At 36.3% G+C, this 24,832-nt stretch overlaps 1 protein-coding gene across 7 annotated transcripts in view; it reads left to right on the forward strand.

Annotated features, from left to right (window-relative positions):
• LIN52 (lin-52 DREAM MuvB core complex component) overlaps positions 1–24,832 on the forward strand; it is a 102,881-nt gene that overhangs the window by 6,466 nt on the left and 71,583 nt on the right. For 5 of the 7 annotated variants that reach the window (XM_090271150.1, XM_090271147.1, XM_090271148.1 and 2 more), the window contains exons 4-5: positions 2,285–2,351; positions 4,021–4,104. In XM_090271150.1, coding sequence (XP_090127276.1) covers positions 2,285–2,351; positions 4,021–4,104 — 151 coding nt within the window. Of the gene's footprint in view, positions 1–2,284; positions 2,352–4,020; positions 4,105–8,013; positions 8,162–20,028; positions 20,184–24,832 lie in introns of those variants that run through there. The other 2 variants (XM_090271152.1, XM_090271151.1) reach the window with 2 other exon arrangements.

Here is a 24,832-nt window from a genome sequence, read left to right on the forward strand (position 1 = left end):
GGTTGTGTGTAAGCAGGCCTGTGCTCCATTAGCCTAAGCATGAGGACTTCAGAATAGGGCTTTGGAGTCAAACACTTGGATTTGAATCCTGAATCTGCTTCTTAACTATCTGTGACCCCAACAACTTTTCTAACATATTTGAGCCTTAGTTTTCTCATCTGAAACTCTCTGATAGGATTAATGCCATAATGCATGTTAAACACTGTGCATAGTACCTGGGGCATAGTAAACAATACTCAGTTGCTATTAGTATCAAATCAGCTTTTGTCTCGTAGATGGCATAGAAAGTACCTGATTTAATTTCTTTTTTTAAGTTTTATTTATTTATATTTTGGAGAGAGGCAAAGGGAGGGAGAAAGAGAGGGTGAGAAACATTGATGTGTGAGAGAAACATCGATCAGTTGTCTCTTGTATGCCCCTAACCAGGACCTGGCCCACAGCCCAGGCATGTGCCCTGACCAGGAATTGAATCAGAGACCTTTCAGTGTGTGGGAGAATGCTCAACCCACTGAGCCACACCAGTCAGGGTTGACTTAATTTTTTTACATTCTTATTCATACTGATTTTCCAGTTTAGTTCATTGTGTGTGGTAACAAGTAACTTTTTTGAGTCATGAATATCATTGAGTGGTTTTAAAATGACTTTTATTTGAGTATGTTAGTTTTTGAAAATCTGATTAAGTATTTACACCTTTTCCCTAGAAGTATGCACGTACGTATTGAGTTTTATTTCTAGGGGTTTAGGGTCATTCCAGGACTCCAGGTTAAAGTCCCCTGGTATAATCTGTTTCCTCAAATGGTAAATTTGACCTAGAGCCTTCTACGGGAGGTAGTATAGAGTAGGGATTTCTAAACTCATACTACATGGATTTTGAATCCTGGCTCCACTGGCTGTGTGACCTGAGGCAAGAGATTTATAATCTTCCTGTACCTTAGTTTTTTCATTTATAAAATGAGAATAATAATACCTGCTTCATAGGATTGGTTTGGAAATTAAATGACATAGTGCATGTAAAGTGTTTTGCTGGTTGCATAGTGTTAAGTAAATACTAATTTTTTTAAAAGAAAAAAGGCTCAATCATGTTTCTTAGTGTACCCCTTCCTGTGCAAAAGAATTATCAGTATGCAGTTGTGGAGCTTTTAAAATACATATATAATTTTTCTTGCTCTGTTCTCTCCTCTGGATCCTTCCCTGACTCCTGATATTCTAAATCAGTGCATCTGGGGTATGGCCAGGTCATTTGTTTTGTTTGTCTGTTTGTTTGTTACATATAGATGATTCTTACATGCAACTAGGATTGAAGACTTGCCCAAAGCTATTCTAAGAATGGGCTCTTTCAGATTTTGTAAGTTCACTTTCAGAAATGAGAAGATAACTTAAAATTCTAAAGTTTTCTGAGACATCTATCATAAAATGAAATTTCAAAGTGATGATCATGACATTCTTCTTGCAAATTGAGGATTTTCTCATTCTCAGTTCTCCTTTGTATTTTCTCCTCTGCTAGAGAATGTTCCCTACTGGTTATTGTTTCAAACATTTCAGTTGGAAGCTTTCACCAGAACTGAATTTCAAGTAATTTTTTAATTTTTTTATTTTGAGAGTATGTTTATTAAAGCTGGGGACAGTGAAACAAAAGAGCTTTTAGGGTAGAGGAAGCAACAGGAGAGAGCCTAGGCTGTGCTCTGCTTTGGCTCCCTAGAAACCTAGGAAAGAAGTGAACCATGCTGGGCTGTGTGAATTCACTGAGAAGTAAAGGTCACAGCGACAGAAGTCAGCGGTGATTGGGCAGCTGTTAGCTCCCTGAAAAGTCACACAAAAGGGGGCCGCGGAGACAGGTTGAGTGGGTTAGCCTGGACAAACTGCTGCTGCCTGTTGCTCCGCTGGTTGCAAGTTTCATGGAGACCCTTTGAGTTTAGGAGAGAAAAGTAAAGATACACACCTGAGAGGGAAGAAAAGCGTGGGCGTGTTCTAGAGGGAGCCTGCAAGAAGTAATTTCTTTTATTGCTATACTGATCTATTATGCATGGAACAATAGTAGTAGTCAGATCTAAATCTCCCAAAATCATTTCTGTGAGACCAATGTTAAGGATAAGCAGTATTATTTTGTAAGGTGACTATTTATAGGCCATATCTGAAACTGGAGAAATCTGGATTTTAGAAATTATAATTTTCCATTGTTTTCAAACAACCTGAATGCTGTGTGACAAGCTATTTACAAGAAGGAAGAGTAGGGTCTCTTCATACATTGATGTGTCTAAATGGATATATTCTTATTTTTTGACAGCCTATTACTAGCTCACCACCCAAATGGATGGCTGAAATAGAACGGGATGACATCGATATGTTGAAAGGTGAGCTATGCTGGGGTGACCTCTTACTTTTAACCTGATATTTATGCTCCCCATAAACCACCTTCCTAGTTTTTCTCTCACTATTCCCTTAAAGGTATTCTTAGCTTCAAACTGCCTCCTTAACTATTATTAATATTCTTCATCTCTAGATGCCTTTCTTTACTTTTCCATGTGTAGAAATCCCTCTAATTTAAGACCTGTTCATAATGATTTCTTCTGCTGCTGAATTCCTTTGCTAGTATCTTTGTTTTGTATGAAGCTGACAGAACGAAAAAGCTCTCACATAAATTTTCTCATTTAATTCTCATAAAGGTCCTGTGAGTTAGGTATGATGATATCTAAGATTTAAAGGTTAACTTAAAGATTTGTTAGAGTGAAAAAATATAAACCCTTTTTTTATTTTAAGTCTAGTCTCTTCCCACTGTAAACCAGTGCCATGTATTGTTGTCAGTACTATTAATTGGCAACCTCTTAGTGGGTTAAGACCTGTCTTTTATTTCATTCTATCCAATCAATTTCTCCCATAAAGAATACTATAAGTAGTGAATATTGTTGTTTGATAAATGACTTGGAACTCAATCACAAGTGGAAATTTAAATTAAAAAACATTAATTTTCCTTGATTTTTGCTCTATTTTTTAATCATCCTCTGGTGATAAGATTCATGTTGCTTGTGAAGTAATAGACTGAAATGAAGGTTAAAAATCTTGGACTCTTATGCTATTTAAGCAGCGGAACAGGTCAAGAAAGTCTACTACTTATGCCGTATATTGGTAATGAGTATGGCATGATAAGTGGGAGAAAATAACACCTTTATTTGATTCAAAGGTAATTCATTGTTCTGCATGAAATGCTTAAGTGTAGATTTCCCTCCTCCAACCATGGAAATATTAAGTCTCAAGGGCATTTCAGGTTTATTGTTCTAATGGCCCAAACAGACATTTATATAATATGCTACCACTATGCATTTTCTAAGGAAACTTTAAATTTTTAATAAGGAAAGATAGCATTATGTTCCATATATGTTGATCTGTGTCTTAAACCTAAAAGGAATTTCATTCTATGCTATTTAAATGAAAATCTAGGGAAGTAAGTTTTTGTTTTAAGTATACTGTCTTTTTATAGGTATTTGATTTGAAGGGAAAGTTTGGATTAATACTTAATTTTTGTTTTCTAAACTTAGGGAAATGGGGAACAGTACATGTTTTGTCACTATTGTATTGTTAATTGAAAATAATGAAGACTTTAATAAAAGGCAGTGGAGACAGTGTCCATTTTGTAAGGTAGATCTTGTCTGTAAGCTTTCTCAATGCTTTGTCAAATCACAAGGTTTCATATTTTAATGTTATATTCATTTCGTATGATAGGCAAAATGAATGTTATAAAAGGATCCTTGGGATAAAACACATAATTTACTATTGTATCTGTGCTAACTCGCTTCTCATAGTGGGTAAGCTCATCTGAGGCATTTTGCAGTGACGGGGAAAATTCACTGGTGTGTATGTGGAGGGGGAAAGGTTGGATGAGAAAAGAAATAGATTTATTTTCTACTTATTTGGTAGAAATTAAGCTTAAAAACTCTTATAACAGGGATTCCCAACTCGAATGAGTTGTTACTAGAGAGAGAACAGTGGAAAGAAATGGTATTGAAATGAATGTTTCTGTTTCAGAACTGGGGAGCCTCACCACAGCTAATTTGATGGAGAAGGTACGAGGCCTACAGAACCTGGCCTATCAGCTGGGGCTGGATGAGTGTGAGTACCCAGGTCACATTTAATCAGGGTTGTCTATTATTTACTTCATGGTGAGTTCTAGCTGCAGTACAGGAGGTATCTTTATTATGTTTTATGAAGGTGAGAAGCCACTGTAATATAAAGTGCCTTTTCTGATAGAGTGTGCAGGAATAATTACAGAGTTTACTAGGTAACAGTTGTTTTTCTCTGTACAATAAAAGTATATTGGAAACCCTTTCAGTTTTAAATGATAGAATGTCCAGTCAACCTAGCTTAAGCAAAAGAGGGACTTTATTAGTTCACATAAATAAAAATTCGAGGAGTAGAAATAGCTTTGAGGATATCTAGATTCATGACTTTTTAAAAAAATATACCGTATTTTTTGCACTATAAGACGCACCTGACCATGAGACGTACCTAGGTTTAGAGGAGGAGGAAAAAAGAAATTCTGAACCAAATGTTGTACTAAAATATTTAATAAAATATAACAATAATATTTCAACCATGTGAAGTGAACAGCAGCTGACAGCGGTATTAAGAACCATCATCACTGTCATTGACAAATCAGGAGAGGCTTTAAGGTTCAAGTACTCTTCTAGTTTTCTGGGAACCCCAAGAAATCATCGCTAGTGTCAGAATTTATGAAGCTCAGTTGCTCAGTCACTGATAATCACTTTCTTCGCTAACTTCATACTGACCAGACGCCCTGAGCTTCAGCAGTAAAGTGGGACATTTAAGTGTCCCCAGGGGTTTCACGTGGGCCCACCGCTTCCTCTTCTAACAGCTGTCACCACCGCTGACAGGTCAGGTAACACACATCACAGTCTGTGACGCAGTATTTGCTCCATCAGACACACAGACATTTTCCCCCAACTTTTGGGGGGCAAAAAGTGTATCTTATAGAGTGAAAAATATGGTACTTTATTGATTACGCTATTACAATTTTCCCACTTTGCCGCCATCTGCCAAGTACCCCCATTCCCTCCAGCAGTCCCCCTACTTAGTTCATGTCCATGGGTGGTGCATATAAGTTCTTTGGCTTCATGTTTCCTATACTGTTCTTAACATTCCCCTGTCTATTTTGTACCTACCAATTTTGCTTCTTAATTCTTGGTACCTTTTCCCCATTTCTACCCCTTCCTTCTCCCAGCTTGTAACCTTCCAAGTGATCCCCATACCTATGATTCTGTTCCTGTTCTGGTTGTTTGCTTGTTTTTTTTTTTGTTTTGTTTTGTTTTAGATTCAGTTGTTAATAGCTGTGAATTTATTACCATTTTAATGTTCATAGTTTTGATATTTTTCTTAAATAAGTCCCTTGAACATTTCATATAATAATGGCTTGGTAAGTGACGAACTCCTTTAGCTTTACCTTGTCTGGGAGACACTTTATCTGCCCTTCCATTCTAAATGATAGCTTTGCTGGTTAGAGTAATAGGTTGTAGGTCCTTGCTTTTCATCACTTTGAATACTTCTTGCCAGTCCCTTCTAGCCTACAAAGTTCCTTTTGAGAAGTCCACTGATAGTCTTATGAGAACTCCTTTGTAGGTAACCCTCTGCCTTCCTCTTGCTGCTTTTAAGATTCTCTCTTTACCTTTAATCTTTGGCATTTTAATTATGATGTGTTTTGGAGTGGGCCTCTTTGGGTCCAACCTGTTTAGGACTCTCTGTGCTTCCTAGACTTGTATGTCTATTTCCTTCACCAAATTAGGGAAGTTTTCTTTCATTATTTTTTCAAATAAGTTTTCAATTTTTTGCTCTTCCTCTTCTCCTTCTGACATCCTTATGATTCAGATCTTGGTACATTTGGAGATGTCCCAGAGGCTTCTTATTCTATCCTCATTTTTTAAAATTCTTTTTTCTTGTTGATATTTTGATTGAATGCTTTTCCCTTCCTTATTTTCCAAATCGTTGATGTGATACTCAGTTTCAATCTCTCCACTATTGGTTCCCTGTAGATTTTTCTTTATTTCACTTAATGTAACCTTCATTTCTGCCTGGGTCTCTTTTATGCTGTTGTTATACTCAATGAATTCTTTGAGCATCCTGATATCCAGTATTTTAAACTCTGCATCTGATAGGTTGGTCATCTCCATTTCGTTTAATTCTTTTCTGGAGTCTTATTTTGTTCTTTCAATTGGGCCATATTTCTTTGTCTCCTCAATTTGGCAGCCTCCCTGTCTTTCTTTCTGTGTATTAGGTAGATCTGCTTTGACTCCCTGTCTTAGTAGTGTGGCCTGTTGTAGAAGAGCAGACCTTAAATTGTGTGGGGCAGAGCCTTAAGTAATCACCAGGGCTGGGCAACCTGTTTCACCGCTTTGTGACTCTATGTGGAGGGAGGGCTCGGAGAGAGGACAGTGTCACTGCCTGGCTTCTGGAGATTTGCCTGGGAGGAAGCTGTCTCCCACCACTTGCCTTGTTTCCAGTCTCCTCACTTTCTCCCCATATGCCACTTGTGCCCCTCCAGCTGTTGCTCTGGTGCTGAATCCCAGAGGGGGTGGGTCTGTGTAAATCCTAAGTCCATGTGGACCCTTTAAGATTAGTCTCCTGATAATCAGGCAGTTTCTTCTGCCGCCCCAACCCCTATTGGTTTTTACAGCCATAGCCAGAAGTTACAGGGATTTATCTTCCTGGCACTGGAATGCTGGGCTACTGTGTGGTCTGGTTCGGGGCTGGGATCCCTCGCTTTCAAGGTGTCCCTCATGATTTTTACCCACTTCATATGAATGTGGAACTGCCCGTTCAGCCACCTCTCGCACAGCTGGGCACCATTCGGAGCCTCTCTACCTCTTTCCACATCTCTGCCCCCGTCTACCCATCTGGATGAATGTGGCTTCTTTAAATCCTTGGCTGTTGGACTTACATACAGCTAGATTTTCTGACAGTTATGGGTGATATTTGTTTTATAGTCTACATGTAATTTTTTCTGTAGTTGTATGAGGAGGTGAAGCGTGTTTACCTATGCCTCCATCTTGTAGATCCATGATGATTAATGATGTCGTTGGGATTTGCTTGTGTTCTTCCTTTTGTTTTGCATCTCAAGGCTTTGTTTCATTCAAGCCTTAGTTTTATTCTTTGCTGCTGCAGATAGCTTTTCCCTAGAACTGGGGAAGGTGGCCAAAAAGCTCTAGTTTATGTGGCTTTAAATGTCATAATCCCCAGAGAAATAATGTCTTTTCTGAACATTCCCAAAGAGGTCCTGGGGAGGACTCTGACTGTTCCATCCTGGCTTTCATGCCTACCCTGGAACCAGTCCTTTAGCCAGGTAGCATGGAGCACTCAGATAGATCAGGCTGGGGTCATAGGTGCAGACACAGAGGGAAAGGCTTAGTCTGACTCAAATCACACGGGAGGGACATTTGGCTCCTCAAAGAAAAAAAGGGATTGATAGCAGACCAAGAACATAATCTGTTACCATGAGTAATGTTTTTAAAAAATCTCACTTATTCCTGACTGCTCTTCATTCTTTTAGTTTAAAATTATTTCTTTATAAATTATATCTCTTTTCATACTATATTCATTATAAATCTAGAAAAGGAATTGTAGAACATTTTCTCTTTGTGGTTGAAAGAAATACTCAATGTAAATGTATTGGTTAGAACTTTGTTCTCAGTGGGTACCTCCTGAGACCTTTGTAAATCCACAATTTTGAGAGACTACTATAGCTTATCATTTTCTTCAAAAGTGCAAGTTTTGTACTGATTAAGGGATGGATTAGAGCAATCCTAAAAATCTCCTAAGTTATTTTTCTTGTTTATAGAGCATATAGTGGATTTTTTCACATCATTGACTTAAGTTACTTCCAAATTCAACATTTAACTTTAAAATTTAATTTAAAGCTTATGATTTTTGACTAATAGTCATCACTTCTTTAGCCCTCTATCTTTTCTTTACTTCCATTATTGTTATTAACAGTTGGCTTTCTCTCACCAGGAAAACATTTTTGAATCACTTCATGAATAAAGGAACAGAAACACAACAAACTGCTTTGAGATGTGGTTGCTAGGTTGTCTGCTAGGTTCACTCATTGTGACCTAATTCTTCTCTGTGTACTGAATGTTTATTTCTTGTGATTAAACTTTATATCGGTAAAATTACTAATTACCAGATATGTTGTCATAGACCTCCAGGGTTTATAATGAAAAAACAAATCTGTGATTATTAAATTCATGAATGCAAGACTTGTATAGTATAGAAATTGACTCTGTTTCTAGCTCTGAATAATAAATATTGTAGTAATCATAATGATCAATCCTTTATCTCTCTGTCAGTTTTTTCATGAAATAAATTTTATGCTCAGTGTATCAGAAGATGCTATATTACTAAAGGTATTGATCAATAGTATTATCTCTAGTTAGTTAGAGTTGAAATTGCTATATTTTGTCTTAGTTTTTTTCCTGCTTCCCTACTAAGAAAGATAATGAAGTAGGTTTTTTCCACTGCTTTTTATTATGGAAAATTTTAAACATATACCAAGGTAGAGAGACTGAAATAATGACCTCAGGTACTCATCACCTGGCTTCAGCAGTCAACATAGCCAATCTGTTTTATGTATACCAACCTCTCATGATTATTTTAAACAAATCTCAGGCACCATATTACCTCTTTGTCAAATAACTTCATATGTGATTGAAAAGACAAGGACCCTCCGTTTTTTTAAAAAAAATATAACTGCGATTCCATTATTATGCCTTAACATTTTAAACAAACTTTCTTAATATCATCAAATAGCTGATCAGGATTCAGATTTCCCTGGTTGACTCATAATTGTCTTTGTACAGTTGATTTGGCTCAGGATCTGAATAATGTTCCTATACCTACTTGGTTGATATATCTCTTTAAGTCTATTGTAGTCTGTCATAATCTCACCTCCCTTTTATTTTCCCTTGCCATTTATTAAACCTAGTTATTTGTTCTGTAGAATTTTTCATATACTAGACTTTGTTGCTTACATCCCTGCGGTAGTGCATAGTATGTTCATCTATGACTTTCTATTTCCTGGTAGTTAGATCTAGAGCTTTGTATCAATAGATACAGGCTTGATTTTTATTTTGGCAAGAATATTTCATAAGTGGTGTATACATTCATCAGAACGTGTATTATGTCTGTCTCTTTGCAGTGTTAAATTAATTAGTTGATAAAGGTATTGCTAGATCAATTATTATTCATTGTAAAATACTCCATCAGTTTTACACCTGGAGTTTTAGCAGCCTTTGATAACTGCCTAGGTCCACTTTTTTATTATAGGTTGCAAAATAGTAATATTCTAATTCTGTCATTCCTTTATATTAGCTAGAATTTTTTTTAATGTGTTTTATTGATTATAATATTACATTTGTGCCAATTTCCCTTCCCTCTGCTCCCCTCCACCCGGTGGCCCCCCTCCCTCCAGTTGTCCCCCCCTTTTAGATCATGTCCATTAGTTGTGCATACAGTTCTTCTCAACCTCTCTCTGTCTATTCCATTCCCTCCTACCGTGATCCTTAATTCCTATATCATCTCCCTCCCTCTCCCCATTCCCCCTCCCTGTTGACCTCCCCCCAATATGTTCCCCGTACCTATAGTTCTTTTTCCACTCTCGTTGCCTGTTTAGTTTGCCTTTGTTTCAATTCCCTAGCTTCTGTTGTTTCTTGTGATGCAGTTTTCATTTTAGATTTCATTGTCTTGATCCTCCTTTTTCTAAACCAGTCCCTTTAACATCTCATATAACAGTGGTTTGGATCTAATGAACTCTTTCAGTTTTATTTTGTCCTGGAAACACTTTCTCTGCCCTTCTATTCTGAATGACAATTTCGCTGGATAGAGTATTCGTGGATGTAGGTTTTGGATTTTCATTACTTTGAATATTTCTTGCCAGTCCCTTCTTGCCTGCAGGGTCTCCCTTGAGAAGTCAGCTGATAGTCTAATTGGGACCCCTTTGTACATAATTCTTTTCTTCTCTCTTGCTGCTTTTAAGATTCTCTCTTTATCTTTAATTTTTGACATTTTGATTATAATGTGTCTTGGAGTGGTTCTCCCTGGGTCCAGTTTTTTTGGAACTCTCTGTGCTTCCTGGACCTGTAAGTCTATTTCCTTCCCCAAGTCTGGGAAGTTCTCCTTTATTATATTTTCACTCAATTTTTCAAGTTCTAGTTCATCTTCCTCGCTCTCTGGCAAACCAATGATTCTTATGTTGGGCCTTTTATAGCTGTCCCAGAGGTTTCTGATCCTCTCATCGTTGCTTCCCATTTCCTCTCGCTGCATTGGTTGACTGCTTGTTCCTTCTCCATATTCCAGTTTGTTGAAATGAACTCTGGATTATTTTCCCTCACCATCTGTCTCGTATATGGTTTTGTTCCTTTCGTTATGAGTGTTTTTCGCTTCTTTCTCATCTTTTTCCAGATCTTTTGTGAATTCTGTAAGCCACCTGATAACAATGGCCCAGAACTGAGCATCTGACAGGTTTCTTATCTGTTCATCTGTCAGGTTCTCCATCTGTTGCCTGGTGAGCTGTGCCACCGGGATTTCTATAGTTGTCTGCCTCATTTTGACAGATGCGTTTTGTTTTCTTGGGCCGGCTGTAGGGGGCAGTGCCTGTGTACTCGTAATGACCCAGCGACCGGCGCCGTTTGGCAGCCTTTCTTGCTGTGCCGTGGTGCTTTGTCGTCACAATCCAGCGACCGGTGCCTGTCCGCGACCTATTTCGCAGCCCTGTGGCGCTTTCTTTGGGGGCGGGGGTCCAAGATGGATTCACACAGTTATTCCGCTAGGAGACCGGGATCCGTCCTCCCACCCCCCTGGGCCTCACTGTTCAAGGCGATGTGGTGGCTGCTTTCCCCAGCGTTGGGGTCGCGAGCTGCCGGGGGTTCGACTGCAGCCGGGGTTGTTCTCCCCGCTGCTGTCCCTGGTGCGACCGCAAACAGCACCACCCACTTTTGCTCTTCCTACCTGCCCAAAGGACGGCGCTGGTTTATAACTTCATATGTTGGGCTTCCGTGTAGTTTTATTTTCTGGAATTTCTAGTTATCCTTTGTTTTGAAGTAGTTGTATTCCTCTCTAGTTGTAGAGGGAGACCTAGCGCGTCCGTCTAAGCCTCCATCTTGGCCGGAAGTCTCTAGAATTTTTTGATAATGATCTTTATCTTACCAACTATTTATTATTACCTTGAAAGCTGTTTTTATTGAATAAATGATTCGTTCTCTTTATCAGTTTTTAGAATGACTTCCTTAAGCATCAATAAAGTCTGTTTTAATTACTTTCCACTGAATCAGAAATTTGATATGGTTTCTTTTAATTTTTAATCTGCACAGTTAAAACCATTATTATTGTTTGGTGTATTTCTAAAATTTAAGGCTTTGAAGGTGGGGGGATTTGATGTTACTGAACCGAAACTTCAACAGAAATGCTCATTTCTGCCAGAAAAGTCCCACGAGTATGGCTAAGATCTTTCAAAATTATTTTCCAATTCAAAATTCAGCCTTATTTAAACTTCTGTAGCAGTGCTTTGCAACTGATTGTCATTTTCCTTGATCATAAGGAATTAGCTGACAAAGAATGTAGTTTTTAAGTTTAGAATTGGAAAGAATTACATTGATATGTATCAGACTTCTTGGATACAGTCTGTCTTTGTTTTATTGTGTGTAGTGTATTTGCATAAAAACAAGATGACATTTACTTGTTACCCTAATCTGGTATTTGATGTCTCAATCCTCTTTCCTGCATTAATTGAGAGGATGACATGGATGAAAAATAAGCAATAGGAATTGATGGATCCCCAAGGACCAGTGATCCTGTTTTTATGCAAATATCTGCACTGATAAAAATGATGGAAAGAAAAAAATGCAAAAGATATTTGTCCTTAAAACGTGATTGTTTGTCACTTCCCCAGAGCATTGTTAAAATGTTAGTATAGGGCTCATAATAACTAGATTGTGCCTTTTGAAAGACAACCCCTGCCCTTGATTTGGTACATGATTATGTCTCAGCCCTTTTGGTGTGCAGATTTGGGAATGCAGTAATTTTTTGTATAGGCGTTTATAGCTTCTCATGACTGGGCCTCTTGGCTTGATTTGGGCAGTTAATTTATATGAAATTCCCATGAAATATATAGAAATACAAAAATTTATAAATTGCCTTACCATATAAAGAATTCCATTTCTGTTACTTCCATCTGAGTTCCTTGCCCTTCCTGTTGTACTGAAACTGTTGTAGTCACCTTCAACTGGTCTCCCTGCCTCTCAACTACCTTATCCCAGTCTATCTTGTTTGTCACTACCGGATTAATTTTTCTAAAGTATCATTTCTTCTTTTTGACTTTTGCTCATAAATCATTACTGGTAATTCATTACCCATATGATAAAATTCAGATTCCTTTTCATGGCATTCAAAATCCTCTACACTCTGACCCTGACCTAACCACTAGCCTTCTTTTTTACTTCTCCCCTACCCAAACACTATGCACTGTTCCCATTTGAAATACTCTTCTCAGAACACTTTCCCATCTTAATTCTCTTTGTGCTATTCCTTTTTCTCAGAGTCCTCCTTACCTATTTCTAATATTAGAACTCTTTTCATCCTTCATTATTCTGTCCAGAATTTACCTTTTTCATCAGCCTTTCCTTTTCATACTTGATATGGAAAGTGAACTCTTTTTTTGTCTCCCAAATTACTCTAGTTTATTTTGTATGGCACTTTTCCCATTTGGCATTTGGGGAGGTTTTTTGGTACATGTCTCATCATCTCTTGGATAGATTTTATAAAGTAAGAATGCTTTGGGTTGTCTTTGTAATCCATAGGTTACTTGGTGTATAGTAAATGTGTAATGTGTGTATTTGATTGAATGATCAACTGCAGATGCCTTCAAATGAAATGACAGAATTTTTCTAATGAAATTTATTGACTTAAAACTGAAAAAGGTAGAAATTGTTCTTTTTCTGGATAGCTGTGGTTCAGTGATGAAAAGTAATATTTGAAGATCTTATAGTATCGGGAATTTTTCCTCTTATGACAGTGGGTGATCCACCATACATAGTAAAGATAGTGTGAAGCTTGTTGATAATGGTTTGGTTTTATCTTATACCTGAACCCTACTCCATCGCTATTATGACTCGGGCATGATCCTGATTTAGTCTTGTAAGTTGCAATAGTGCCTAGCTTGCTTCATTCCTAAGACCCATCGAACTGTTGTGAATCTTAATGAATACTACAGATTCTCTGCTGTTTTGCCCGTAAAAAATTATCCCCCTGTCACTTAAGGCTACAAACCTTTTTAGTAGTCATGGAGATGACATATTTACTGGCTCTATTCAAAATATTTTAAAATATAATGTAAAAATTGGGAAAGCGGCAGATCATGCCATTTGAAACTAGGGCTAATACATTGTTCTTTTTTCTTTTTAAGTCACTTTATTAAGATATAGTTTATATACCCTACAATTTACTTTTTTGTAGTGTGAGATTCAATTATTTTTAATATATTTGGAGTTGTTGCAACACAGTTTTAGAACCTTTTCATCACTACCAAAAGAAACTCTACCCGTTATTAGTTTCTCCCCATTCCTCCCAACTCAAAACTCTATAGGCGTAAGAGTAGGACTAATAAATGAGTTGAGTCAAGTTGCAGGATAAAAGATGCATATACAAAAATCAATTGTATTTCTCTCAGTAGCTAATCTTTCTGTCTCTACAAATTTGCCTAGTCTAAACATTTCATATAAATGAAATCATACAATATGTGGTCTTTTGTTACTGGTTTCTTTCACTTAATGTTTTAAATGTTCTATGTTGTAGCATGTATCAGCACTTTTTTTTCGCTGAATAATATTCCATTGTATAGATATAGCTACATATTCACTAGTTATCCACATTACATATATTTATCCACCAGTTGAAGGACATTTGGGTTATTTCCACTATTTGACTAGTATGAATAATACTTCTATAAACTTCATATACAAGTTTTTCCTTCTCTTGAGTTTTATAACTAGGAGTGGAATTTCTGAGTCATGTGGTAACTCTACATCTGACCTTTTGAGAAAATGTCAGACTGTTTTCTATACTGCATGTACCAAAGGTGTATGAGGGTTCCAATTTCTCCACTTCCTTGCCAATACTTATTATTTGTTTAAATAAATTATTATCATATCCATTCTAGTGGATGTGAATGGTATGTGATTGCAGTTTGAAATTACATTTGCTTAATAACTAATGATACCACACAGGTTTTCATGTGCTTATTGGGCAGCTGTGTGTCTTCTTGGAAAACTGTCTATTCAGATTCTTTGCCTACTTTTAAATGAATTATTTATGTTTTTACTATTGAGGAAATCACTTATATGATTTGCGAAAGTTTACTTTCTTAATGATATCCTTTGATACACAAAAGCTTTTAATTTTGGTGAAGTTCAGCTTATCAACTGTTTCTTTTGTTGCTTCTATTTTGTGTCATACCTAAGAAACCATTGCCTAAACCAAGGTCTTGAAGATTCGTGCTTATGTTTTCTTCTAATAGCTTAGTAGTTTATCTCTTACATTTAGGTCTTTGATCCATTTTAAGTTAATTGTGTACATGGTGTGAGGTATAGATCCGATTTTATTCTTTTGCGTGTTTATATCCAGTTCTTCCAGCACCATATCTTGAAAAGACTGTTCTTTTTCCATTGAATTGTCTTGGCATTCTTATCTTTAAAAAATCAATTAACCATAAATGTGAGGGTTTATTTCTGGACTTTAAATTCTATTCCACTGATCTGTATTTCTGTTCTATGCCAGTATCTCACTATTTTGATTACTGTAGCTTTGTAGTGAGTTTTGAAATTGGGATGTGTTAGTTTTCCATCTTTGTTCTTTTTCAAGGTTGTTTTGGCTCTTCTGGGTCCCTTGAATTTCCATAGAAATTTCAACTTGTTAGTTATTTCAAAGAAGTCAGCTGGGATTTTGATAGGGAGTACATTAAATCTCTAGATCAGTTGGGGAGAATTGCCATCTAGATATTGTCATTCATGAATGTGTATGCCTTTCTCTTTACTCATGTATTTTTAAAATTTCTTTCAACAATATTTTATAGTTTTCAAAGTATAAGTTTTATACTTCGTTTATTAAAATGTATTCATAAGTCCTGGTGAAAGAAAATCCTGGGTTATTTTGCCTTTATGAGGGTAAAATCATGACAGACTGACATGGACAATTCTGAATTTTAAAAAATGTATTCATACATATTTTATTTTTTGATGTACTTTTAGTTCACTCATTGCTACTGTAGAGAAATAGAATTAATTTTTGTATATGCATTTTATATCCTGCAACTTAACTCATTTTAATTTCTAATTGTGTTTCAGTGGATTACTTAAGATTTTCAATACACTGAATTAGATCATCTGCAAACAGAGATGGTTTTACTTCTTCAACTCCAATCTGGATATTTTATTTCATTTTCTTGCCTAATTGCCCTGGCTAGTAAGTCTGGTACAGTGTTAAACAGAAGCAGTAAGAGTGGACATACTTGTCTTCTTAATCTTAGGGAGAAAGCTGAGTGATGTTAGCTGTGGATTTTTTGTAGATGCTCTTAGGTTACGAAAGTTATCTTTTATTCTTTGTTGGGTATTTTTATCATGAAGAAATATTGAATTTGATATGTTTGTCCTTGATTACACTTTACCATATACTATAAAATAGATTTAAAAGATAAAAATCTCAATTTAACTTATATTCATTTACTTAGACTGGTTTGAAATTACCTTGGTACTATAAAGAAAGATTAGCTAAGAAGTTAATAAGTAAATAAGATCATACTGAGTATATATATTATCATCTGAAGAAGTTTTATGAAGTTTAGCTTATTTTGATATAAGCAGTTCCTTCTGCTAATTTATGGTCTACTTCTGTATGTTCATTTAGCAGTTTCAGTAGAAGTGTTATTTGGCTAAATTAATCACCATAGTTTTTTAAAAGAAACATCTTATTGTAAACAAACTGAGACATCTCCATTTAAACTTGGTATTTCATCCCAGTAATCTACATTCATGAAGTTGTCTGTACCAGAAACTAACTGATACAACTTTCTTTGGTGGTAGTACCAAAGAAATACTTCTGCTTCAAGCTAGCCTGTGTTATAGTAGACTTCTCTACCCTCTAGGCATTTGATTTTTGAAAAAGTGGCCATTCATATTTAGCAGTCTGGATAAAATTCTAAAGAACATTTAGCTCTTTTAATGTCTTTATTTTAATCTATGAAGGAGGGCAGGGAGGGAATAATTGGCGCTCTTACACCCTGAATATTCATCACTGTGGCTTGACGTCAGAGTTATTTGTCTGGCTTACTTTATAAGGTCTCTTCAGTCCTACCTCTGTTTATAATAGTTAAAAGTTAACTTGACTGATTGAAGAGAAAAATCATCTAGCCTTTAACCTCTAGATGGCAGCATGGGTCTTACTGTACTACTAGTTTTTCCTCTACCCCTTTCTCTTGAACTGCGTTTCTGATTTAGGTAAAAAATCCTTATGACTTTACCAGACAACTTGGCCTAACTTCGTTGATGGCTTGCTTTATTTTTAGCTTTATGTTATTTTTTTTATCTCTTCATCTGTTTTTCCAAACAATTTATTAAGCAATGTGTATTTTGTTTGTTTACTTTTTTATTGAATTTATTTATTTATTAGTTAATAAAATTATAGGTTTCAGGCATACAGTTCTATAATACATCATCAGTATATTGTATTAATATTATGTGTTTACCACTGGAAGTCAGGTCTACTTGCATCACCACTTATCGCCCTTTCCCCTCTTCCACCTTCCCCCACTTTCTTTCCCTCTGGTCATCACCTACTGCTGTCTGTCTGTGAGGGTTTTTTTTTTGTTTTGCTTTATCAATCCCTTCACCTTTTTCACTGAGCCCCTGCAACCCACCTCCCCTCTAACAACCGTCAGTCTATTTTCCGTATCTATGAGTCTGTTTCTATTTTATTTGTTTATTTTGTTCATTAGATACCACATATAAGTGAAATCATGTGGCACTTGTCTTTCTCTGACTGGCTTATTTCACTTAGTATAATACTCACCAGGTCCCTCCATGCTGTTGCAAAGGGTAAGATTTCCTTCTTTTTTTTACAGCCAAGTAATATTCCATTGTGTAAATGTACCACAGCTTTTCTATTCACTCCTGTACTGATGGGCACTTGGGCTGCTTCCAAGTCTTGACTATTGTAAATTACGCTGCAATGAACACAAGGGTGCATATATTCTTTTGAATTAGTGTTTTAGGTTTCTTCGGATATACAATAGTCCCTCTCTGTGTCGCGGCTCACTTATTGCGGCCTCACTATATCGCGGGATTTTTAAAAATATTATATTTAATTATTTATCGCGGATTTTTCACTATATCGCGGGATTTTGCGGTACTGTATACATATGTTGTTAAAGTTACGTAGGTTTAAGAGTGTAGAATATATTTAAGAGCATAAGTAGTGTTTATAAAAGTGTGGAAAAGGTTAATAAGGGACTGGGAACGGTTTATAAGTGTGTGGGACGGGTTTATATAAAGCCTTAAAATATATATAAATACTAAAATAAATGTAAGGTTTCTACTTCGCAGATTTTCACCTATCGCGGGGTTGTCTAGAACGTAATACCTGCGATAAGTGAGGGAATACTGTATTCCCAGAAGTGGAATTGCTGAATCATAAAGCAGTTCCATCTTTAAATTTTTGAGGTAACTTTATACTGCTTTCCACAGTGGCTGCACCAGTCTGCACTCCTACTAACAGTGCAGGAGGGTTCCCTTTTCTCCTTGATAGCCATTCTGACAGGTATAAAGTGATATCTCATTGTGGTTTTAATTTGCATTTCTCTGATGATTAGTGAATGTTGAACATCATTTCATATGTATATTGGCCATCTGTATGTCCTTTCTGGAGAGGTGTTTATTCAGGTCCTCTGTGCATCTTTAAATAGGATTGTTTGTTTTTTTGGTGTTGAGTTGTAGAAGTACTTTATAAATTTTGGATATTAACCCCTTATCAGATATATCATTGACGAATATGTTCCCCCATTCAGTTGCTGTCTTTTCGTTTTGTTGATGGTTTCCTTTGCTGTGCAAAAATTTTTTAGTTTCATATAGCCATTTGTTTATTTTTCTTTTGTTTCCCTTTCCTGAGGTAATACAACAGAAAAAAATATTGTTGTGAGAACTGTTTGAGATTATACTGCCTATGTTTTCTTCTAGGGTTTTTATGGTTGCAAGTCTAACATTTAGGTCATTAATCCATTTTGAGTTTATCCTTGTGTATGATGTAAGAAGGTGGTCCCAGTTTTATTTATTTTTTGCACGTATCTGTCCAGTTTTTCCAACATCATTTATTGAATGGACTATGTATTTTTGCCTCTTTTGTCAAATATTAATTGATCATAAAGGTCTGGACTCTCTATTCTGTTCCATTGATCTATATGTCTGTTTTTATGCCAGTACCATGTGGTTTTAATTACTATGGCCTTGTAATGTGATTCCTGCAACTTTGCTTTTCTTTCTCACAATTGAGTCAGCTATTCGGGGTCTTCTGTGGTTCCGTATAAATTTTTGGACGATTTGTTCTAGTTCCGTGAAATATGCCACTGGTATCTTAATAGGAATTGCATTGAGTCTATAAATTGTTTTGGGTAGTATGGACATCTTTCTAAATTTTTTTAAAATGGATTTTTAGAGAGAGACAGACAGACAGACAGACAGACATCGATTTGTTGTTCCACTTATTGATGCATTCATTGGTTGACTCTTGTATGTGCCCTGACTATGAACTGCACCTGCGATTAGCATATTGGGATGACACTCTAACCACCTGACCTACCTGGCTAGGGCTACACTGATGTTAATTCTTCCTATCCATGAACATAATATATGCTTTTGTTTATTTGTATGTTCTTCAGTGTTTTATAATTTTCAGAGTACAGGTCTTTTACATCTTTGGCTAAATGTATTCCTAGGTATTTTATTTTATTAAAGATTTTATTTTTATTTATTTTTAGGTAGAGGGGAAGGGAAGGAGAAGGAGAGGGAGAGAAACATTAATTGGTTGCCTCTTATACATCCTCAACTGGGGACCTGGTCTGCAACCCAGGCGTGTGCCCTGACTAGGAATCAAACCGGTGACCTTTCAGTTCTCAGGCCAGCGCCAATCCACTGAGCCACACTAGCCAGGCTTATTTTATTTTTTGATGCAATTGTAAATAGGCCAACATCCTGAATGAACATAGATGCTAAAATGCTCAACGAAATATTAGCAAACCAGATCCAGCAACACATTAAAAAGATCATACACCATGATTAAGTGGGATTTATTCCGGGAATGGAAAGTTGGTACAATATCTGTAAATCAATAAATGTGATACACCACATAAATTAAAAGAAGGATAAAAACCACATGATTATATCAATAGATGCAGAAAAAGCATTTGATAAAATCCAGTGCTCATTATGATAAAAACTCTTAACAGAGTGGAAATAAGAGGGAACATCATCTTCAACACACAAAAAATTACAAGCATTTCCCTTAAGATCGAGAACAAGACAGGGATGCCCACTCTCACCACTCTTATCCAACATAGAACTGGAGGTCCTAGCCACAGCAATCAGATAAGAAGAAATAAAATGTATCCAAACAGGAAAGGAAGAAGTAAAACTGTCATTTTGTTCAGATGACATGATATTGTATATAGAGAACCCTAAAGAGTCCACCAAAAAACTACTAGAACTGATAAACGAATTCAGGAAAATAACAGGATACAAAATAAATATCCAGAAGTCAGCTGCATTTTTAAAAATATTTTTTAAATTTATTTTTAGAGAGAGGGGAGGGGAGGGAGAAAGAGGGAGGGAAACATTGATCAGTTGCCTCTCCTTTGCACCCCAATTGGGGACTGAACCCACAACCCACGCGTGCCCTGACTGGGAATCTAACGGGTGACCTTTCCCTTTGCAGGACAATGCCCAACCAGCTGGGCACAACTGAGCAACACTGGTCAGGGCAGTTGCATTTTTATACACCGATAATGAACTCTCAGAAACGGAGACTAAGAAAACAATCCCATTTACAGTAGCAGTGTATATTTTTGATGCTCTGAGTCCTTTCATTTCTCTATTGTCAGAAATAACATCTTGCTTTTGATTAAAGAGATTGGGAGATAAAAATTTTCAAAGTGTGGTAGTTAAATTCATTATCTTCTATACCTGAATATAAGACACTCAGAATGGATTCAGTGCTCTCATCTCACCTTGTTCTGTTCTTTGACTCTGTTGGTATTTTGTGATATCAGACAATAGCTCATTAAATTAAAGCAGGAATGTTATCTAAAACTGATAAAATCAACTTGAACTAAGTCCTTCAAGAATTATTTGATTGTTTGAAAATTAAGCTTTCAGGTATGTAGCCATTTTGAGTGATGAAATAATAGCGAAAGAATGAAGTGTTCATTTCAGCAACTCTTTGAGTGCCTATTTCCTGCAAGGCTCTGTATGGCCTATGAAAATGAATGAGACATAATTACGGCCCTTGTGCAAATTAAAATCTAGTAGGAAAGGGAGATAAGACAATTAAGTAAATGATTCTTCATAGAAGGTAGAGGAGATAAGCTCCATAAGAGTACAAAGAACTAGGAATAGGGGAGAAGAGGGCAATTACATCAGATTGCTGTAAGAATGCCAGATAAGTTCATTTTATATGTTGACATGGACTGATGAGTAAGGATTGCCTAGGTCTGTTTAATTGAGAAGGATTACAGACAGGAGAAAGGAGCATAGTAGTATATGCTATTTCTGGGTCATTGAAAATATACATTAAAGAACACATAGATCTGGATAGGTGGAAATGGGAAGAGACCATATTACAAGAGGAATGGGGGGAGGAAAAAAAAAAAAGCCGAATTTGAAAGAACTGCTATGCCCAAGGAACAGTGCAAGTGATCTAATCTAGTTCTTAAGGAGCCCAGGCATTAGGGGCCATTAGAACTAAAACTAGGAGCGAGATAGGTGCCAGACTGAGGAGGGCCTTGAACTCAGGGGGTGAGGAATTAGACTTGTAAATCATAGGGAGCATGTGAAATGTCTTTTGAATGTCTTAATGACTATAACATTAATATATGTTCACTATAGATGTCTTGTGAGACACTTTACTAAAAGAGACTTTACCACAAATCTGTTTATTGTAAAGATAAAGAAGAAAGTAAAAATAACCTAGCATTACCACTAAGAGATAACCACTGTTAACATGGGACATGTTCGCTGGCCCTCCCTTTTCCCTTTATGAATGGATGTGTGCTTAAATTTCTGTATGTGCCCATGCATTTTACACAGACATGCCTTTTAACACAACTAAGACTGAAGTCTGTGTATAGTTTTAGCCTGTGCTTACCTTTTTTTCCCATTTATTCTATCATAAGCATTTTTCTGTGTCATTAAAAATTCTATCATTGAAGATTTCCAAGTAGGGAAGTCACATACCTTTAGAGTCAGACATTAGTGCATAGGAAGGAATGGAATGGTAGAGACAGGAGTCTGGAAGCTGTTATGGGAGTTCCAGCAAGAAGAGTTGAGGGCTTGAAAGGTAGCAGTGAAAATAGAAAGCAGTGCACTGATAGTAGATGTTTGTGGTATGTCATTTTCAGGACTAGGTAGTTAACTGTCTAGATAGATCTTAAGGAGTAAGCTGAACTTAAGAGTTTGCCATGATGTTTTGAGTCTGGTTAATAACTTAAAGGAAGGAAGAGAGAGATTTGCTTAAAGAAAAAAATCACCTGCCGTGGCTGGTGTGGCTTAGTGGATTGAGCACCAGCCTGCCAGCCTGCAAACTGAAGGGTTGCCAGCTCAATTCCTGGTCAGAGCACATGCCTGGATTGTGGGCCAGGTTCCCAGAGTAACTGATCGATGTTTCTCTCTTATACATCGATGTTTCTCTCCCTTTCTTTCTCCCTCCCTCCCCCTCTCTCTAAAAATAAATAAATAGCCCTGGCTGGTGTAGCTCAGTGGGTTGAGTGCCAGCCTGTAAACCAAAGGGTCACCGGTTCAATTCCCAGTCAGGGCACTTGCTTGGGTTCTGGGCCAGGTCCCCAGTTGGGGGTGTGCAAGAGGCAACTGATTGATGTTTCTCTCTCACATCTATGTTTCTCTCTGTCTTTCTCTCTCCTTTCCCCTCTCTCCAAAAAATAGATAAATAAAATCTTTAGAAATAAAATAAATAAATAACGTTTTTTTTTTAAAAAAGGAAAACAATCACCTAATTCTTTTTACATATCCCTTAGTAGACAGGCACCTTAATTTTCATTGTAATAAGTAAAAGCTACTAGTACAGGTTGGTATTATTAATAGAATTAAAGCAGTGCTCTTTGTCAAGTTTAGTCACTTCACCTAGACAACAGGAAATGTTTTATGTAGTTATTTTTTTCTCAGGGAAATGAGGTTGTGATACAAAATATCCATGACTTCAGAAGTGGATTAGTAGAGTCCCTATACTCGTTGGCAGATTATTAAGCCTTTAAATTGAAAAAATGCATTTGGTATATAATTGTCTTACATAGTAGTACTTTTTCATTTAGTTACCTATCTGTAGCTATTTCAGGATATTGTTATGGCCTTTGTGTATAGTAGCCAAACCAAATTTTTATTAACTGGGGAAAAATTTTAGAATTTTAAATTTGAACTAACAGTAATTGGCCTAAAATATTTGATGTTAATGCATCTATTAATTAACATCTCTATTTGGGTTAAATGAGCACCAGGGCAAACTCCTCCTGGGAGCGAAGACTGCATTTTTACATGCAGTTGGAGATTTGTGGGATCTTTAATGGAGAGTGAAAGATACTGCCAAGTTGTCTTTAGCCACTACCTACCCCTATAACCTCACTAACACCAATTATTGTAATTTTTAAAAGTAATTGCCAACTAGATATGCAAAATATTAATATCTTTTATTTAATATGTTTTATTATAATTTTAAAATTACCATTTAGTCCCCTTATACTCCCCCGCCCCCTGCAATCACTGCACTGTTGTCCATAAAACAGTATCTTGTTTTAATGTTCGTTTCTTCACTTGTGAATTTTTCTTTTTCTTTTTTTCATATTTCTTGATGGCGTCTATTGACAAGGATTGGAAATTCAAGGAAGTATAAATTTAAATTATTTTAATCTGGAAAATAAAGCCAGGGAACTTGATTAAAAAGCCCACATGGCTCAGTGGGTTGAGCATTGGCCTGTAAACTGAAAGGCTGCAGGTTTTGATTCCTGGTCGGGGCTCATGCCTGGGTTTGAGAGTTCAGTCCCAGTCAGGGCATGTGTGAGAGGCAAGTGATCAGTGTTTCTCTCCCTCCATTTCCCTCTCTAAAATCAATAAATAAAAATTAAAAAAAAAAAAAAATCAACCTGCAGTGTTGTAATTTGCATTTTGCAAATATTAAATGGAACTTATTTTGTTTTCTTTGTTTTCTGCATTGCCATCCCATCCCAGCATAGTCATTAGCATGGCTTTCTATTTAGGTAGTAATACAATATAAAATCTAGAAAGCCCACTTTGAAGAGATTAAGGTTATTTCTCATAATTAGAAATTGTCAATTTAGCCTTAAGTATTTTGTTTTTAAAACTATATTATGATAATGGGAAATAAAACATGCCATTATTTCTCATTTTGCCTTGGTTAACAAATTAGGATACACAAAGCCTCAAATTACCTTTAAGGCCTGTAAACATTCATATCTTTTATCCATTAGTCAAGTTATTTCATAACCCAACATTGCCTCTGAAATGACTTTACACACAAAGAAGATTTTACCATAAAATATTTGCAATGTTTTATTCCCTTCTAATGTTTTGTATGTTGGGGGTGGGGAGCAAAGATAGAGGAAAGCGGGCAGGGCATAAATTAATTTGGATGGGGTTGGATTCAGAGTAGCATTCTGCATAATTCTACAAAATATATGATAGGTAAGAAGATGTGCATAATGCAACAAAGTTCGAAATTAAGAGAATGACTTAAGTGAATTATAGTACATCCATACAGTAGAAGACAATGTAGCCATTAAAAATCATGTTATAGCATTGTAGAGCATTTAATGACAGAAAAATGCTCATTACATAGAAGGATAATTGCAAGTGAAAAAATTCAGAACACAAAATAAGCACTTTCTTTTGTTTTGAGAGCATGACATAAGCAAATGACAGGAAGGAAGTACAGTATGTTTCAGTGGCTATCTTGAGTGATTCTTTTTCTTTAAAAGTTTCTGAATTTCCCAGTTGTCAGCAATGAACACATTCTATTTTGTTGAGTAGGAAAAAAACTAAAATAAAGAAAAATTATATACCATTCTAAAAATAAAATGAGTTAACTGCCTCCTACTTTCCTGTGCAGTTAAAATTTTAAACTCTTTTATGGACTGTTTCTAAATTAAAAAGGACTATATCCATTAATAACAATTGATCATTTTAAGCAGGTGATGAGTAGCAAGCTAAAAGGTAAGAACACTTAATTTTTCATCCTTAGCCTGTTTTTCTGGAAGTAGAAATTTGGAAACAAAAGAAGTAGTAAGCGGTTGGGTGAAGGACCAGAGATGATTTAGTTGATGCAAGAGGCATCTTTTCATCGGCAAACATTGGCCAAGATTTTGTCAAGTTTTATGTTTTCAACCTTTCTTCCCTGTAATTGGAGAACTGAAGTCAGTATTAACTACTCAGTAGGAGCAAAGAACCATTTAGAGTATCTGTCAGTCTTAAATGAAACTGCAGCTGTTCGATTGAGA

The sequence above is a fragment of the Furipterus horrens genome, unplaced genomic scaffold (assembly GCF_987537825.1).
Source record: "Furipterus horrens unplaced genomic scaffold, mFurHor1.1.pri manual_scaffold_3, whole genome shotgun sequence".
In the NCBI taxonomy this organism is placed as follows: Eukaryota; Metazoa; Chordata; class Mammalia; order Chiroptera; family Furipteridae; genus Furipterus; species Furipterus horrens.